This window comes from Macaca thibetana, chromosome 15 (assembly GCF_024542745.1).
Source record: "Macaca thibetana thibetana isolate TM-01 chromosome 15, ASM2454274v1, whole genome shotgun sequence".
Classification (NCBI taxonomy): Eukaryota; Metazoa; Chordata; class Mammalia; order Primates; family Cercopithecidae; genus Macaca; species Macaca thibetana.
Window position 1 is genome coordinate 10682571 of NC_065592.1, and position 17430 is coordinate 10700000.

General features: G+C 56.5%; 2 protein-coding genes across 9 annotated transcripts in view; one reads left to right on the top strand and one right to left on the bottom strand.

Moving 5' to 3' along the window:
• Window positions 1-1074, bottom strand: part of BBLN (bublin coiled coil protein) — a 287657-nt gene extending 286583 nt beyond the window's left edge. Inside the window, exon 1 of the mRNA XM_050760501.1 lies at window positions 1071-1074. The gene's annotated coding sequence lies outside the window, so the exon portion shown is untranslated. The remainder of the gene's footprint in view (window positions 1-1070) is intronic.
• Window positions 1-16992, top strand: part of AK1 (adenylate kinase 1) — a 61276-nt gene extending 44284 nt beyond the window's left edge. For 4 of the 8 annotated variants that reach the window (XM_050760345.1, XM_050760346.1, XM_050760344.1 and 1 more), the window contains exons 2-8: window positions 7217-7269; window positions 10242-10280; window positions 11834-11869; window positions 12051-12214; window positions 12925-13041; window positions 16318-16509; window positions 16754-16992. In XM_050760345.1, coding sequence (XP_050616302.1) covers window positions 10274-10280; window positions 11834-11869; window positions 12051-12214; window positions 12925-13041; window positions 16318-16509; window positions 16754-16822 — 585 coding nt within the window. In that variant the 5' untranslated portion in view covers window positions 7217-7269; window positions 10242-10273 and the 3' untranslated portion in view covers window positions 16823-16992. Of the gene's footprint in view, window positions 1-7000; window positions 7270-9839; window positions 10040-10241; window positions 10281-11370; window positions 11501-11833; window positions 11870-12050; window positions 12215-12924; window positions 13042-16317; window positions 16510-16753 lie in introns of those variants that run through there. The other 4 variants (XM_050760342.1, XM_050760347.1, XM_050760348.1 and 1 more) reach the window with 4 other exon arrangements.
• The last annotated feature ends 438 nt before the right edge of the window (window positions 16993-17430 follow it).

Here is a 17430-nt window from a genome sequence, read left to right on the forward strand (position 1 = left end):
CACCATGTTGGTCAGGCTGGTCTTGAACTCCTGATCTCATGATCCACCCACCTCGGCCTCACAAAGTGCTGAGAGTTCAGGTGTGAGCCACCACATCCGGCCTTCCTCTTTTTTTTTTTTTTTTTTTTTTTTTTTTTTTTTGAGATGGAGTCTCACTCTGTCACCGAGGCTGGAGTGCAGTGGTGTAATCTCGGCTTGTTGCAACCCCTGCCTCCCGGGTTCAAGTGATTCTTGTGCCTCAGCCTCCCAAGTAGCTGGGACTACAAGAGCTTGCCACCATGCCTGGCTAATTTTTGTATTTTTAGTAGAGACGGGGTTTCAGCATGTTGCCCAGGTTGGTCTTGAACTCCTGGCCTCAAATGATCTGCCTGCCTCGGCCTCCCAAAGTGCTGGGATTACAGGCATGAGCCACCGCACCCAGCCCTGGCAGAGGTTTCGAGGTAGAATTCCTCCCAGAATGCTGTGGCTCTTCTCTCTGTCCCCGGGGGAGGAAGAGGTCAGTAGGAGGGGTGTCAAGAGGGGGTTGGTTCCCCAGGGGGATGTTCAGTGGAGCATCAAGAGGTGGGACTCTGGTGGGCCTAGTCCCCAACTCCTCAATCTCTCACCCCCTCAGTGGGACCCAGTGGAGACTGGCCCACTCATTGCTAAAGTGAGCTTCCTGAAGCCTCCCTCATCACAGCCCTCTTTGCCCTGAAACCGTCACTGGCTCCCTGTTCACTGGCCAGCTCCAAACTTACAGCCTTGTCTGGCATTTGAGGCCTTCCTGCACCTCCATCTGCACCTGCACCCCTCTCCTGGGTACCTCAGTGAGGCTAGTGCTTCCTCACCTCTGTGCAGAAGGCCCTACCGCCACCCCTCCTTGGGAGGGGGCGCCTCCCACCAGCTGCAAACCTATGAATGGCAGCCGCTCCTCTCTGGGCTTCCCGTCCAGCTGTTTCCTGCATCCATTTGTTTCCTGCGGATGCCCCACCAGCCAGGCCCCCTGGGACAATCCCCAATCCCACTACGTGCTGACTGGTGGGTCCACATGTGAACTTCAGAGTGAGGAGGCCCTGGTACATCCCCTGCAACCCCCATGCCAGCTTGTTTTCAAGTCCTGGAATTTTTTTCCCTTCCCTTCCTTTCCCTTCCCTTCCCTTCCCTTCCCTTCCCTTCCCTTCCCTTCCCTTCCCTTCCCTTCCCTTCCCTTCCCTTCCCTTCCCTTCCCTTCCCTTCCCTTCCCTTCCCTTCCCTTCCCTTCCCTTCCCTTCCCTTCTCTTCCCTTCCCTTCTCTTCCCTCCCCTCCCCTCCCCTCCCCTCTCTTCTTCCCTTTCCTTCTTCCCTTCCCTTCCCTTCCCTTCCCTCCCCTCCCCCTCCCCTCCCCTCCCCTCCCTTCTCTTCTTCCCTTTCCTTCTTCCCTTCCCTTCTTCCCTATCTTCCCTTCCCCTCTTCCCTTCCCTTCCCTTCTTCCCTTCTTCCCTTCCCCTCTTCCCTTCCCTTCTTCCCTTCCCCTCTTCCTTCCCTTCTTCCCTTCTTCCCTTTTTCCCTTCTTCCCTTCTTCCCTTTTTCCCTTCTTCCCTTCCCCTCTTCCCTTCCCCTCTTCCCTTCCCCTCTTCCCTTCCCTCTTCCCCTCCCCTCTTCCCTTCCTTTCCCTTCTTTCCTTTCCTTTTTAGACGGAGTCTTGCTCTGTTGCCCAGACTGGAGTGCAGTGGTGCGATCTCAGCTCACTGTAACCTCTGCCCCCCAGGTTCAAGCGACTAGGATTACAAGCGTGCACTACTACACCCAGCTAATTTTTATATTTTTAGTAGAGGTGGGGTTTCACTTTGATGGCCAGGGTGATCTCACACTCCTGGCCTCAAGTGTTCTGCCCTCGGCCTCCGAAAGTGCTGGGATTACAAACATGAGCCACCGCGCCTGGCTGGAATTTTTTCTTTAACCAAAATATTTTCATTTTAATTTTGTTCCTAAATGTCACAAGCTACAAAATATTTTAAAATATTTTTTTAAAATTGGTTTCATTTTTCTATGTTTCTGTTTTTAGATTTTTTTATCATAAAACAATACAAATGATAGAAGATAGAAAGGGAGGGTATTGCCGAGTCCTATTAGGGTATAATCTTCCCGATCTTTCCTCCATGCAATTTTTTCTTTTTCTGAGACAACATCATGCTCTGTGTCTCAGGCTGGAGTACACTGGTGTGATCACGGTTTACTGTAGCTTTGACCTCCTGGACTTGAGCAATCCTCCCGCCTCAGCCTCCCGAGTAGCTGGGACTATAGGCATGCACCATCACACTTGGATAATTAAAACTTTTTTTTTTTTTTTTTTTTTTAGAGACAGTGTCTTGCTATGTTGCCCAGGCTGGTCTCAAACTCCTGGGCTCAAGCGATCCTCCTGCCTCAGTCTCCCAAAGTGCTGGGATTACAGATGTGAGCCACGGCGCCCAGGCTCCAAGCAATTCTTTTTTCTTTCCCTCTTCCAGTTTTTCTGTCCCTCTGTTTTTTTCTTTTCTTAGGTTATACCTGGGAAATAAAATTCTGAAATGTTAATATTCCAGAATTGGTAGAAAATCCATAGTTCACATGCAAATAAAATAAAACTGATACTTAAAACTGATTTTTTAATTTATTTATTTATTTATTTATTTATTTATTTATTTATTTATTTATTTTTTGAGACGGAGTCTTGCTGTGTCTCCCAGGCTGGAGTGCGGTGGCGCGATATCGGCTCACTGCAAGCTCCGCCTCCCGGGTTCACGCCATTCTCCCGCCTCAGCCTCCCAAGTAGCTGGGACTACAGGCGCCCACCACCACACCCGGCTAGTTTTTTGTATTTTTAGTAGAGACGGGGTTTCACCATGTTAGCCAGGATGGTCTCGATCTCCTGACCTCGTGATCCACCCGCCTGGGCCTCCCAAAGTGCTGGGATTACAGGCTTGAGCCACTGCGCCCGGCCTGATTTTTTAATTTAAAAAAATTACTTATTTTATTTTAAAACTTGCGGCAAAAAACATATAACAGAAAATTAATCATCTTAACAATTTTCACACTGTTGGATAGCAGGGCTCCAAAACTTCGTCATTTTGCAGATCTGAGACTCTGTACCCATTAAACAGCAATCCTCCCTTCCTCATCCTCCCCAGCTCCTGGCAGCCACCATTCTACTTTTTTTTCTATGAGTTTGACTCCTTTAGATACTTCAATGTAAAGGAATCATACAGTATTTGCCTTTTTGTGATGGGCTTATTTCACTTATGTAATGTCCTCAAGATTTATCCATGTTAAAGTTGTTTTATATATATATATATATGCTCATTGTATGGAAAAACAAAAATGCTTGGGTGGCTGGGCCCTGTGGCACACACCTGTAATCTCAGCACTTTGGGAGGCCAAGGCAGGAGGATTGCTGGAGCCCAGGAATTTGAGGCTGCAGTGATCTATAATTTTGACATAGCACTGCAGCCTGGGCAACAAAGTGAGACCCTGTCTCTTAAAAAAAAAAAAAGAGAGAAAGAAAGCCTGGGGGACTGGGCGCAGTGGCTCACGCTTGTAATCCCAGCACTTTGGGAGGCCGAGGCCGAGGCAGGTGGATCACTTGAGGTCAGGAGGTCAAGACCAACCTGGCAAATATGGTGAAACCCTGCCTCTACTAAAAATACAAAAATTAGCCAGGCGTGGTGGCACGTGCCTGTAGTCCCAGCTACTGGGGGACTTGAGGCAGGAGAATCTCTTGAGCCCGGGAGGCAGAGGTCGCAGTGAGCCAAGATTATGCCACTGCACTCCAGCCTGGGCAACAGAGTGAGTCTCCGTCTCATAAATAAATAAATAAACAAATAAACAAATAAATAAAATAATAAAATGCCAGCTGGGTGTGGTGGTTTACGCTGTAATCCCAGCTCTTTTTTTTTTTTTTTTTTTTTTTTTGAGACGGAGTCTCGCTCTGTCCCCCAGGCTGGAGTGCAGTGGCCGGACCTCAGTTCACTGCAAGCTCTGCCTCCCAGGTTTACGCCATTCTCCTGCCTCAGCCTCCTGAGTAGCTGGGACTACAGGTGCCGCCACCACGCCCGGATAGTTGTGTGGTTTTTTTTTTTTTTTTTTTTTTAGTAGAGACGGAGTTTCACCGGGTTAGGCAGGATGGTCTCGATCTCCTGACTTCGTGATCCACCCGTCTCGGCCTCCCAAAGTGCTGTGTAATCCCAGCTCTTTGGGAGGCCAAGGCAGGCAGATCATCTGAGGTCAGGAGTTCGAGACCAGCCTGACCAACAAGGAGAAAACCCGTCTCTACTAAAAATAAAAATTAGCTGGGTGTGGTAGCGCATGCCTGTAATCCCAGCTACTCAGGAAGGCTGAGGCAGGAGAATCGCTTGAACCTGGGAGGCAGAGGTTGCAGTGAATTGAGATCATGCCATTACACTCTAGCCTTGGCCACAAGAGTGAAACTCCATCAAAAAAACAAAAGCCTGGAGAAGCCTTTAAGTAGGAAGTGGAAGTGTCACCTCTAGCCAGGCGGTCGTAAGCACACACCTGTCCTCTCTGTCCTGTTTCATTTCACCCACTCTAAGATGTTTTCAATTTGATTGTAAGACAATGTAATTTTAACTTTGTAGAGTTAAGGTGCAAAAAAAAAGAGAAAAGTCTGAGAATAGATTTTACACACACACACACACAAATATACTTGCATATTTGGAGTCTTTTTAAAATTTACTACTTTTAATAATAATTAAAAAAGAGAGGCCGGGCGTGGTGGCTCATGCTTGTAATCCCAGCACTTTGGGAGGCTGACACGGTGGATCACGAGGTCAGGAGTTTGAGACCAGCCTGGCCAACATGGTGAAACTCCGTCTTTACTAAAGATACAAAAAGTTAGCCAGGTGTGGTGGCTCATGGCTGTAATCCTAGCTACTCGGGAGGCTGAGGCAGGAGAATCGCTAGGCGGAGGTTGCAGTGACCCGAGATCACGCCATTGCACTCTAGCCTGGGCGACAGGGTGAGACTCCATCTCAAAAAAAAAAAAAAAAAAAAGAAAGAAAGAAAAAGAAAAAGTAGAGACAGTGTCTCACTATGTTGCCCAGGCTGGTCTTGAACTCCTGGCCTCAAGTGATCCTCCTGTGTCGGCCTCCCAAAGTGCTGGGATTACAGGCGTGAGTCACCACGCATGACCTCAAGTCATTTTTATGCAGGTGGGATCCGAAGAGTGCAGTGGGGCTTTTGGCCTATTTCTTTCTCTTTTTTTTTCTTTTTTTCTTTTTTTGAGACGGAGTTTCACTCTTGTTGCCCTGTTGCCCAGTCTGGAAGTGCAATGGCGTGATCTTGGCTCACCACAACCTCCGCCTCCTGGGTTCAAGCTATTCTCCTGCCTCAGCCTTCCTAGTAGCTGGGATTACAGGCCTGCGCCACCACGCCCGGTTAATTTTTGTATTTTTAGTAGAGATGGGGTTTCACCATGTTGACCAGGCTGGTCTCGAAATCCTGACCTCAGGTGATCCACCCGCCTCAGGCTCCCAAAGTGCAGGGATTACAGGCATGAGCCACCGCGCCCGGCCTTTTTGCCTATTTGTTACCAATGTTATGTGTGTCTGAAGCCTCTTGTCCCATTAACCACAAACAACTTGGGCTTCCTTTCTCACTCAGACCCTATGGGAAAGTTGCCAACTCCTCACCCACCCTGGCTGTGCCATCATCCCAGTGAGTCCCTGCTGGCACTTAAAAACCTTCCTATGCAAATCTGTGCCCACGTGTTTCCTTGAAACAAATTTCTTAAAGTAGAAGGGTGCATTTGAAGTGTGTGTGTGTGTGTGTGTGTGTGTGTGTGTGTTATTTTTAGAGACGGGATCTCATTATGTTTCCCAGGCTGGTCTCAGAATTCCTGGCTTCAGGTGAGCTCAAGTGATCCTCCTACCTTGTCCTCCCAAAATGCTGGGGTTACAGGAGTGACCGTCATGCCCAGACCATTTGAAAGTTTGATTTACTTTGTCAATAGCTTTCCCCAAAGGTGCCAATGCACACACCCTTGAGAGGGCCTTTCAAACAGCTTCTAATGCAGAACTCTGACCCCACTGCACCTGCCCCCCCACAGATGGGGAAACTAAGGTCCCAAGAAGTAAGGATTTATCTGACATCACAGGTAGCAGAGACCCAGGCCTCCTGGTCTCCTGGCTGTTGTGGTTGCTAAGGCACCACCACTGAAGGTGTTCTCAATCTCCTGGTAGTCTCACTCTCTTGCTCAAATACCTTCTATGGCTCCCTAGGGCCTATAATACAAATTCCAAATTCAACCCACCTCACCATCTGGGGCTGCTGTCTGGGCTCCCATCCCTGCCTGGCTACATCACTGAGCACCTGCTACTACGTGCCAGTCCCCCTGCAAAACGCTGGGTAAACACGTGGCTTTCTATTAGGGAACCTCAGGCAAGGTAGTTGACATGCTCGCCTCCGGTTCCTCTGCGGTGTCTAAGGATTCGCAGATGCGGCTGGAGTCTGCTGCTTAGCACAGTGAGTGCTCATTACTGGGAGCTATTCTTTTTATCAAGACCACAAATCCCCTCTCTAGCTATCCACAGCCTTCTGAATGTCCCGCATCCTAGCGCTCACTCACTGGGATAAGTGAGCTCCCTGGCAGCTCCAGGGGAGCAGCGCTGGTTTTCTATCATCTTCTACCTTACTGGGTGTTTTTTGGGGTTCTGGGGGGGTTCCAGCCCCAGAGAAGCCCCAAGGGTCCCTCCCAACAGGAGAGGAGTTCCAGGTGGGTCTCGGCCAGGGCCTCTGGGCAGGCTCTGAGGGCGAGCTTGGGGACTGTGGCCAGCAAAGCTCCTGAGTCCATGCCTCAGTCCCCTTGCTCCCTGGTCTGGCGTCTCTCTGCCACCATTGCGGATTTTGCGCAAAGAGCCACTACTCTCTGAGCCTCAGTTTCTCCAGCTATCATAGGGAAAGCCTGGCCTTGTACCCTGGAGTGTACCTTAGGCACAGTGGGGGTACCGCAATGGAAAACTCTTGGCAAACTGTGAAGTGTAGTTGGCGTGTGTGGGCACAGCCACCTGGGGGTGCACGGTGCGGGGCACATGGTGCCGGGCGCGGTGTCGCCGCACACCCGGGCTCGGGTTCGGTACCGCCCCGCTTCCCGGTCCCTGGTCCGCTCTCCCTCCCTCCTTCCCGCCCTCCCTGCTTTCGGGAACGCCGGCTCCCGGCATGCCGCGCGCTGACAGCCTTATAAATAGTCGCCTTTGCCGGCGGCCGCGAGGACGGGCAGGGCACGCACTGGCCCCGGCGCCCACCCGCACCCCTCCCCAGGTCAGTGCGTGCCCGAGCGTGTCTGGGGGGCGCCTCCGCGGGGAGGGGCAGCGGCACCGGGGGAGGGCGGGGGCGTGCTGGTGCGGGGCTCTCTGGGGTCTGTGAGGCTGTGTATCCGTGGTTGTGATTCGTGTGTGTTTGCGTGGCTGTGTTCCCCGGACCCTGGGGATCTGTGCCTCGCTGCCTGTGCCTTTGTGGATCCGTGCGTGTGTGTGTGCGTGTGCGTGTGTGTGCGTGTGCGTGTGTGTGTGTTGCAGCCCCTTCCAGCCTCCCAGATAGTCACCCCTTTGTTCTGGCTGGCACTCCTGGGGCTCCAGGTCACTGCCCTTGGTATGTCCCAGCTGGGGCCCAGAGAAGGAGAGCTGTGGCCTGGCTCCCTGCCCCAGAGGACCTGGACGGGGGCAGCCTCTGTGCTTGGTGGGGCTATACTGTCACACCACTTCTAGTGCTGGGTGCATCACCCCCTGGATGCTCAGAGCTTGCCCTAGCCTCCTGACCAGACCCCCAGGGCCAGCGCTTGGGGCCTCCCGGCAGCACTGCTCAGTGGCCACCTGGTACTCCTCAACAGCAGCAGGACAGGCCCAGAGAGGGGCACCAGCTGCCCAAGGTCACACAGCTGAGTGATGGAGCTGGGATTCGAACCCTAGTCAGTTGCTACCCACTGGGAAACGACTAGGTTGGGTCAGAAGCTGGGAGACCGGGGCTTGCCTTGGCCTTGCCTTGTGATTGGGGTTAAGTCACTGTCCCTCTGGGCCTCAGCCCCACAGACCCCTTAGCAGACCATCCAGTCATATTAGGAGTCGCTGAGGCCTCAACCCAGGGGCCTTATAAGGCCTGGGTGCTTAGCCCGTAACCCAACTCCATCCTAGACCCCTGTCCTCTGTGAGGCCTCCTCACGACCCAAGTTATTTTAGATCAAGGAATTGGCAGGTGCCAGCAGGGCGGAGGGGCTTAGATTACCAGGAGGGGGCAGGGCAGGGTCGAGGCCACTTCTCAGGGCTTCACTGTGGTTGTTCCTGGCCCAGGACACTCCCCATCCCATGGGCAGCTGCTGAGGGGCACCTGGCAGCTCCTACCCCCGCTGAAGCACACTCAGCAGGAAAAGTGGCTGCCACTCCTGCCTGGGGCAGCAGGGACATCAGCAAAGCCGCTTCAGCTCCTACTGGGTGCCAGGCCCAGAGTAGCAGAAACCCAGGGCCGAGATGGACCCTAGCCGGCCCTCGAACCAGTCTATCCTCCTCCCCATGCCTCAGTTTCCTCCCAAGGCAGTGAGGATGAAACGAGGCTCCCCAGCCCTGTGCTCAGCCTGTGCCAGGCCCAGTCAGTGGGACCCCACCCCCGCAGCACAGAAGAGGGGTCCAGTACAGCGTGGTTGTGCGGTGCAGGGCAGGTTTCCAGGAGGCACCTGCCAGTGTGGGAGTGGAGGGCAGAGTCCAGGAAGGCTTCCTGAAGGAGGTGGCACCTGAACTGAGTCCCACACAATAGCGAGGTGGGGAAAGGCATCCAGGCATTGGGTACATCTGCCAGTGGCAACTGATAGGGTTGCAGGGGGAGCAGAGGTCAGCTCACCGGGACCTGTCCACTATGTCAAGGGGCCCAGGCTTTGTCTGGGAGCCGAGAGGGCAACACATGCAAAGTTGTAAGCGGGTGTGTGATGCGGTCTGATGCCTGCCAGAGAAAATCCTGCAAATGGCCTGGCAGGGTGTGGAGGCTTCGAGACCCACGTGGAGGCGGGGGCAGTGGCCCGGCCTCTTGCTTAGCACAGGACATAGTGGTGACCAGACAGATGGAGAGAGCCTGGGGAGTGGAGGGTTGGGCAGTGGCTGTGCAGGGCTGTGGAGAGGAGAGGGGAGCCTTCACACTGACTTGGCCTATGGCTTGGCCAAAGGGGCCTGGAACTGGGACTCAGGGAGGGCTGTTCAGAGCCTGGGAAGCCTGTGGGGCTTCTGGGGCCTGTCTGGGGGGCTTGGATGTCTGGAGCTGGGGAGAGAGGCCTGGGCTGCCTGCACAGGGATGGGAGTCCTTAGAGCCTGAAGCCAAGTAGAGAGGGTGGTGTGGGTGCCGGGGGTGGAGGTCCCAGTGTGGGTGGGGTTGCTGGCCGGAGGTCAAGGCTGGAGGGAAGTGTGGCTGTGGTGGTCGTGAGTGGCCTTGGGGAGGGCTGGTGGGTGGGAGCGAAGAAGTGGAGGCCAAAGGTGTCCAGGGGGCGATTCTGAGATGGGGGGGTGAGGTGGGGGAGGTCCTGGGGTTGTGGCAGCACAGGCTGGGGTCGCAGATGTGATTGGGCTCATGGGCAGGCTGAGGCCAAGGTGGGGGCAGTAAAGCCTCAAAGGATGGGGGTGCAGGGACCATGCGTGGGGCTGGGTGCTGGACCTGTAGACGTGAAGGGCCTGGGACCGCCTCATTTTGACAACTATAAAGGGCTGTGTTCATGCGAGTGGCTCCTGTAGATTCCTCCACCTCAGGCCTCTGTGTCCGTTAGAGGATCCCCATCCAAACCTCATCCCAGACACACATAGTTTCTGGCCACCTCCCGCCTCCTGGCAGCTTCCCTCCGGCCCTGGGGAGCGTTGTCAAGGCATCTGAGCAGACGCTGGCCTCGCGCCCTGTTTTCTGAGAGTTTAGAGGGGAGCAGCTCTGCAGCTGTGTGGCCGCTGTTTATGTCCCTCGGTGCCATCCTTACCGTCCCAGCCCCTCCAGTGGGAACCCAGGTAGATGGGAGGGGCTACTGCCCTTCTGTGACAGGTGAAGCCAGGGAGGCCGGAGAGGAAAGGTGATTTTTCCAAGGTCACTTTCCCAAGGTGACTTTCTCAGGGAAGGTCCTGGGCCTTCCCTGCCACCGGCAGCCCCCTCTGCCCTCAGACTGCGTGTCGGGCCTGGCACACACCGGTTGCCTTGGGTGTGGCTTAGCAGAAGGTGAGTCAGGGTGAGGAGGAAAATCCCTCCCCAGCCCAGCCTGTGCCCTTGTCTTGCAGAGCATTGACACGGCTCCCGGGACCTCGGCAGGATGGAAGGTATGAGCCTCCTCTCCTTTTGCCCATTGCCTGGGCCTCAGTGTGCCTGACTGTTAAGGGGGTGCACTCTCAGGGAGACATTCTGGGAGGGGTTGGAGAAGGTTGTGGGGCTGCCAGAGGGGGCCTGGCTGGGAGCCTCCAGGATCTTCCTCTGGTGCCAGCTCCAATATTAATTTTAGAAGTGATGAGACTTCCCCAAGGCTCCTGAGGGCCCCAGCACACACCCTCTATGCTGGATTTATAGAGCTGAGACCCTGCCCCGTGGAGAGGCCACAGATACACACAACAGCAGGTCTAATGAGGACAAGACAAGTCCCTATACCTCTCGGGGACTCAGTTTCCCTATCATCCAGTGAGGGTGGGCCTTGAGGAAGTCTTGGACTCTCCTGGCTCCTATGGGCTGGGACTTAGAGGGAGACACGGGCGGGCAGAGAGTCCAGAACGGGCCCGCCCGCAGCTGCTGGCAGCACCATCCGTCCAGTCCCTGGCACTGTGCCTTGGCCTGGGCAGCTCTTAAAGACGCTCGGCGGGCCTGCTGCTGCTGCTGCCTGAGCTCCAAACATCAACAGCCACAGGGCTGCGGCCTCCCCACCCCTGGGACAGGAGCCCGCGGGAGGAGCTGTTCTTGACAGCTCCTACAGGGCTCCAGCCTCGTGGCTGGGAGGGCCCCTGGGAGCCACCCAGCCCACCTCCTCCCTCCAGCCTCAAGGCCCACCCTCACTGGAAGGGGCAGAGAACCAGAGAGGGACAGGCCTTTCCTAAGTCACACAGCAGGGTGGGATACAGCCAGGTCCTCTATTTCCCTGGGAAGTGGGGAGCCTGAGAGCCCAGGGGAGGAGCCTGGGTTCCGGTTTGGGTTCTGGCATCCCTTGAGCAGGCCCTGCCTCTCTCAAGCTCAGTTTCTCTCTGCCCGGTGGGGCTGTGGCCTTGCTGGGATCTAACAGCAGGCGGGATGAGACAGAGGTTGGAGCCAAGCTCACCACCCTCTCTGGGCAAGAGTTCTACGTGCCCACCACAGCCCTCCACCCCGGCAACCATCTCCATGGCAACATATGTTGTGGTTGCTAAGCCCATGTTGGCACTGCCAGGGGAGGCGGGTGATGGGCCAGCCCAGGGCCTGAGAGGGGAAGGGCAGGGGACACGGGAGACACGGCAGGACGGGACCATGGGCTGCTGCTCCTCGAGTGACCCCCGCAGAGAAGACGATCTGAGGGCCAGAGGTGACCGGCCCCTGGGGTCCAGCCACCCACAGGGAGGCGCCATGAGGGTTGGCGGCCCAGCCCACTGGCTGCGCGGAGAGTACTTAGCCTCTAGGCCTTTGCCTCCGCCCGTCTGGCTGCCTGGGGCGCCCTCCCTTCCCAGACCTCTCCCAGGCTCTGAGCTTACTCACATCCCTGCTCACTCTGGGCTGTGACTTGTCTGCCTCCCTGACAGGAGCGCCAGCGGTGTCTGTCCCTCCGCCTGGGGCCCAGCACAGGCCTGGGACTCCAGAGGTGCCTCTGGCTGTGGGTCCAGCGAGTGACTGAGCCCTGCTCCCCTTTTCTCTCCCACAGAGAAGCTGAAGAAAACCAAGATCATCTTTGTGGTGGGTGAGTTGCGGGCAGGCGGATGGTGCGGCAAGGGTCTTCTTGCTGGAGGGAGGCGCTGGAGGGAGCCCGGGCCTGGGGCTGCACCCTGGGCTCTGCTCCTCCCTCGCCGGGAGACCCTGGCAGCCCCTGTCCCTCCTGGGACCCTGTGTCTTGGGGTTTGTGAATGGGCGGGCGTTTGCAGGCGGGCCTGGCTCGGGGAAGGGCACCCAGTGTGAGAAGATCGTGCAGAAGTATGGCTACACCCACCTCTCCACCGGGGACCTCCTGCGGGCCGAAGTCAGCTCAGGCTCGGCCAGGGGCAAGAAGCTGTCGGAAATCATGGAGAAGGGACAGCTGGTTCCGCTGGTGAGTGGGCCCTGGTGGGGAGAGGGGCAGGGGACGACGGTAGCCCTGACTGGGTGTCCCACCAGCAGCAAAGCCCACGACACACAGGCAAAGCTGATCGTAACCGCCCCGGCTCCAAACCCTTCTGTAGTTCCCCATTGCCCTGGACAGAAAGTTCCTTCCAGAAGCTCCCAAGACCATGCAGGACTCTGCCCTGCCCCCCACTCTCCCCCTGCCCTCCATCCTCCAGCCACCCTGGCCTCTGTCCCCTCAAACCAGCCATACTCTTTCTTGCCTGGAATATTCTTTCCTCTTCAGCTTTCAGACTTCCCTAACTCCCCAGATTTGGCCTAAGACCCCCCCAATTTTCTACTCCAGAAGCCCCACTTCTCTTCCCGTACAACCTGTGCCATGCTTGGAAATGGAGAAATATCTGTGGAATGTGTGTGTCTCCTCACCAGCCCCTGAGCTTCCCAGGGCAGGGAAGGTCTGATTGTCCCATGGCCACGTCCTCGGGACCCAGGACAGCACCTGGCTGGAAGGAGGGGCTCAGTGAATACTGTCTAGTGAATGCATCATTCATTCACTCAGTCCAGGTCCCCACAATTCCGAGGAGGCTTCCTGGAGGGGGAGGCTTGTTTGGGACATTTGTGTAGGGGAGAGGGCATTTCAGGTGGCAGGACCAGCTGGAGCAGAGGCTCATGGCCCCTTCCTCATTTGCTGTGCCCCAGGAAACAGTGTTGGACATGCTCCGGGATGCCATGGTGGCCAAAGTCGATACCTCCAAAGGCTTCCTGATCGATGGCTACCCGCGGGAGGTGCAGCAAGGAGAAGAGTTTGAGCGACGGGTAAGGCACTGACCCAAGTGGGGATCCTGGTGGGCTGGGGCAGGATGAGATTCCCATCGCCGTGGACGGGCCTGCGGGGGCTGCGATGCAGGTCAGAGTTCTGAGCAGAGGCTGATGCGTGGAGTGTGGGTGAGGAGGAAAACCAGGAAGACTTCCTGGAAGGGCAGAAGAAAATGTGTAGAAGGGGAAGCGCCAGGCAGGGGAGCTCCCAAACCTGGGCTCAGATTCCAGCTCAACGGCTTGAGATCTTGGGCCATCCTGAACCTTAGTTTTCCCATCTGCAAAATGCAGGGAATGGGGGGACCAGGTCACAGCTGCCTTAAGGGGCAGTGTGGGGACTGGACAGGATGTGCCCTTCAAATGTGGGGCTTGGCTCCCCATAAACACACAGAAGGGCAGGGAACAGCATTGGCAGGGCTGGAAAGGCAAGGCCAGTGTGGGGAGAACAGAATATGCGGGCAGGGCGACAAGGGATGTTCCAGCCTGGCTGGAGGCTGCAAATGCCATGAAGGGACCTCGGTCTCCTTCCAGGGCTCATGAGGAGCCTGGCTGGAAAGAGCAGGCCTGGAAAATGATAGCCCTGAGCTTCCTAGCACGGGCACCCTGCAGACACACCTTTCCCAGGGCGAGACACCTCACACACACACACACACGTGGACACTTGCACACACACGTGCACAAAGCCCGCAAGTTCATACACACAAGGCCGGGCATGTGCATGCGTGCACACACACAGCAGTGGATACTGCACTCCTCTACATACATGACACAGATGCAGCACACATATGCAGGGATGCACACATGCTCGCACACATGGCCCTGTGCACACACATACACCTTTACCTCGGTGTCACAAGGCTGTATGGGAGAAACAGATGGGACTGCAAGGGCCTAGGAGGGAGAGGTCAGCAAGGGCTGCGGGGAGCCTAACCAGCATCCCAGTGGGCTAGGGCAGGATAAGACTCCCATCCCCATGCCCCATTCCCATGCCCCCTCTCCGTGGGGCCTTCTGGGCTTCCGTAGCTTCCAGCCTTATCTGGGGGTAGGAGGCCATATTTTCTGACCTCTGAATGGCTGCACGACCTCAGGAAAGTGTCTACCCCACTCTGCCCCTCACCTTCCCTATCTGAAATGGGGGTTAGCTGGATTCCTTCAGACTTCACCCCGACGCTGTGTCAGGTGCCACAGTTCTGAAGGATGTCCTGGCCTGGCTCACACGTACCAGCTGTGTGGTCTCACCTGTGACCCTCAGGGCCACATCTAGAAAATAGAGTTCATGAAAGTCGGCCGGGCTCGGTGGCTCACGCCTGAAGTCCTAGCACTTTGGGAGGCCAAGGAGGGCGGATCACTTGAGGTCAGGAGTTCAACACCAGCCTGGCCAACATGGTGAAACCTCATGTACTAAAAATACAAAAATTAGCTAGGTGTGGTGGCGGGTGCCTGTAATCCCAGCTACTCAGGAGGCTGAGACACGAGAATCGCTTGAACCCGGTTGACGGAGGTTGCAGTGAGCCAACATCACACCACTGCACTCAAGCCTGAACGACTCCGTCTCAAAAAAAAAAAAAAAAAAAAGTCCCCACCCTCCCAGAGCTATTGTAGGTGCCGCTGAGGGCGGCAGGCTCAGGCTCAGCCCTGGGCCCAGGCCTGCTGTGGCCTCCAGGGGTCCAGGCAGCTGGTCTTCTTGGCTCTGGACACCAGGGGGCGTCAGGGCTTCACCAAAGGAGGGAGAATCAGCCTGGAAGTGTGGCCGGTTCATACCCAGAGCTTTTCTGGAGACTGGCAGTGCCCGGTGTGGGCTCCTCGGGCTAAATGCCCATTGTCCTGACCGGGAGACTGAGGCCCCACAGCCAGAATCTCAAGCCCAGAGGCTGAGCTGGCTCTCCCAGATTTGCCACCTCTGCCGGGGGTGTAGAAAGAGCCTACTGTGCTTGGTTCTGGAGACCCAGATGAACCAGAGATGTGAGCCTGTGCCCTGGAGGAGCTCAGTAGCTGATGGATGATGATGAGGGGCAGGTGGCCTTGAAGTCGAGGTCAGACTGCTGGGTCCAGGCCCGCCTTTGCCCCCATGGCAATCTGTAAGACAGAAGCAGCTGCTGGGTGGTGCGGAGTCACTGGACAGGAGGAGCTGTCCTCCCTGAAGGCAGCTGATGCCGTCACCCCGCATCCTTAACTACGCAGGAGCTAGGGATGAGCGTCAGGATGGGTACCACAGGCGAGGACAAAGGGCTTGCTCCAGGTCACACAGCTGGACGAAGGCAGGGGTGAGCCTGGGTCCAGGTCAGTCTGACGCCAGAGGTCAGGCTGCTTCTCGCCTCTTTCCAGCTGTGTGGCCTTGGGCAAGCCTCTTGGTCACACAGCTGGAAAGAGGCATGAAACAGCCTGACCTGAGAGGCAGCGCCCCAAGGCCTTGACAGGGGCCCAGGGCCAAAGGTGCGCAGAAGGCCTTGGGGGCTGGCCCAGGCAGTTGGAAGCAGGAGGCAGGGCTTGAAGGTCCCAATCCCATTCCTAAAGCTGTGGCAGTCACGGGTGACTCTGGGGTGGCTGTGCCCTCCCAGGCAGGCGGCTGTGGTGGTCGGATTGAGCGAGGCAGGGGCTGCAGAGCCTTATTCCTCTTGCCTTTCCAAGGCGTCCCATGGATGACATGACGTTCCAATGACAGTGAGATTGCTCAGAACCCCCCAGAACTCAGCAGCCACTCACCCCTCCCCTCATCCCTTGTTCCTTTGTCAAAGGACCCCGAAATTGTGAGACAGGTGCCTCCCTGCCCTCAGGGGCCCTTGGGAGACCTGCTTAAGGAAAGATAAAGGCACTGGGAGAGGCTGTTCCAGGAGGCTGGGAGTACTGGGGGGCAGGGGGTGACATCAGAAACACTGACCTGAAGAAGTGAGCTTTGAGCTAAAACCTGACGCTTGGTACTGAGGTGAAGGCGAGTTAGGATCAGGCTTGGGGGAGAGGGCTCCCAGCAGAGGGAACAGCATGGGCACAGGTCTGGCACGGAAGGAGGTGGATGAGAGCCTAGAACAGAGAGAGTCAGGCTCTCTGAGTCTGGCAAGGAGTGTGGACTTTCTCCTGAGGGCACTGGGGAGCCATGGCAGAGGTTTGAGCAGGGGAGTGGCAGGAAAGATTGGCTTTAGGAAGGTCTTTCAGGCTGCCTTGGGGAAGGGATTGAGGGTCTGAGGGGGTATCTGTTGGGGCCTCATAGATGGGAAGATGGGGAGGAGATGGCCCTAGGGGGCGGGAATGGGGTCCCTGTCACATGGTGCCCACCTGCAGATCGGACAGCCCACACTGCTGCTGTATGTGGACGCAGGCCCCGAGACCATGACCCAGCGGCTCCTGAAACGTGGAGAGACCAGCGGGCGCGTGGATGACAATGAGGAGACCATCAAAAAGCGGCTGGAGACCTATTACAAGGCCACAGAACCCGTCATCGCCTTCTATGAGAAACGTGGCATTGTGCGCAAGGTGGGCCCCGTGGGCCCAGGGGGAGCTCCGGGAAAAACGGGTTCCTATGTGGTTCAGCCTCAGCTCGCTGTGTGGCCTTAGGCCAGCCCCTCTCTCCAGGCCTTGGTTTCCCCACTGGTTCAATGAGAGGCTGCCGTCAATTAGGTTGGGCTCAGGGAGGCAGGCCTGGCCTCTGGGACCTGCCACGGTGAGGCCCACCCGGCTCCACCTGGTGACTCAGCCCTCACGGCTCATCTCCCCACAGGTCAACGCCGAGGGCTCCGTGGACAGTGTCTTCTCCCAGGTCTGCACCCACCTGGACGCCCTGAAGTAGCAACGCTGGAGCCACTTCCCCAGCTCAGAGCCCCGCCCCACCCCTGTCCTGATTCGAGGTCCTCCTGGCCTGAGCACAGCAACTCCACCCTGCCCGGCTGAGCACAGACGGAGGAAGCCACTTATCCTGTTTTCATGGACAGCTGAGCACTAAAGGAATTTCTAAGGACATTTGGTTTTACTGCTTTTCTCTGCTTCCAGTCGGAGTTGATTCATGTGCTTGTGCCCACGTGGCCGGGAGTCCCCAGCCCCTCACCCTCCGTTCCTCCTCAGCCTCTCTTGGCCAGCCACCCCTCCTCTAGCTCTGGTGGGAGGCCCAAGGCCCTTCCTCGCACAGGGCATTTCTGGCCTGAGGACCTGGTGCTGAGTGGCAGGGCCCCTGCTCTGAGGGGCTCATGTTCAGGCACAGCCGGTGCCAGCCTGGGCTCCTCTGCATCTTGCTCTGTGGCCTTGGCCCTGACCCCCATCGCTCTGAGCTTATGTTCCATGCCTGGCCCTTGCCGGGGCCTGGACTGCACAGGCAGCAAGGTCATGGGCTGAGTGGGGCTTCCTGGGCAGTGGGGGCAGCCCACGCCAGCCGGCCCAGTGGGCAGTGCATTGGCTTCCTTG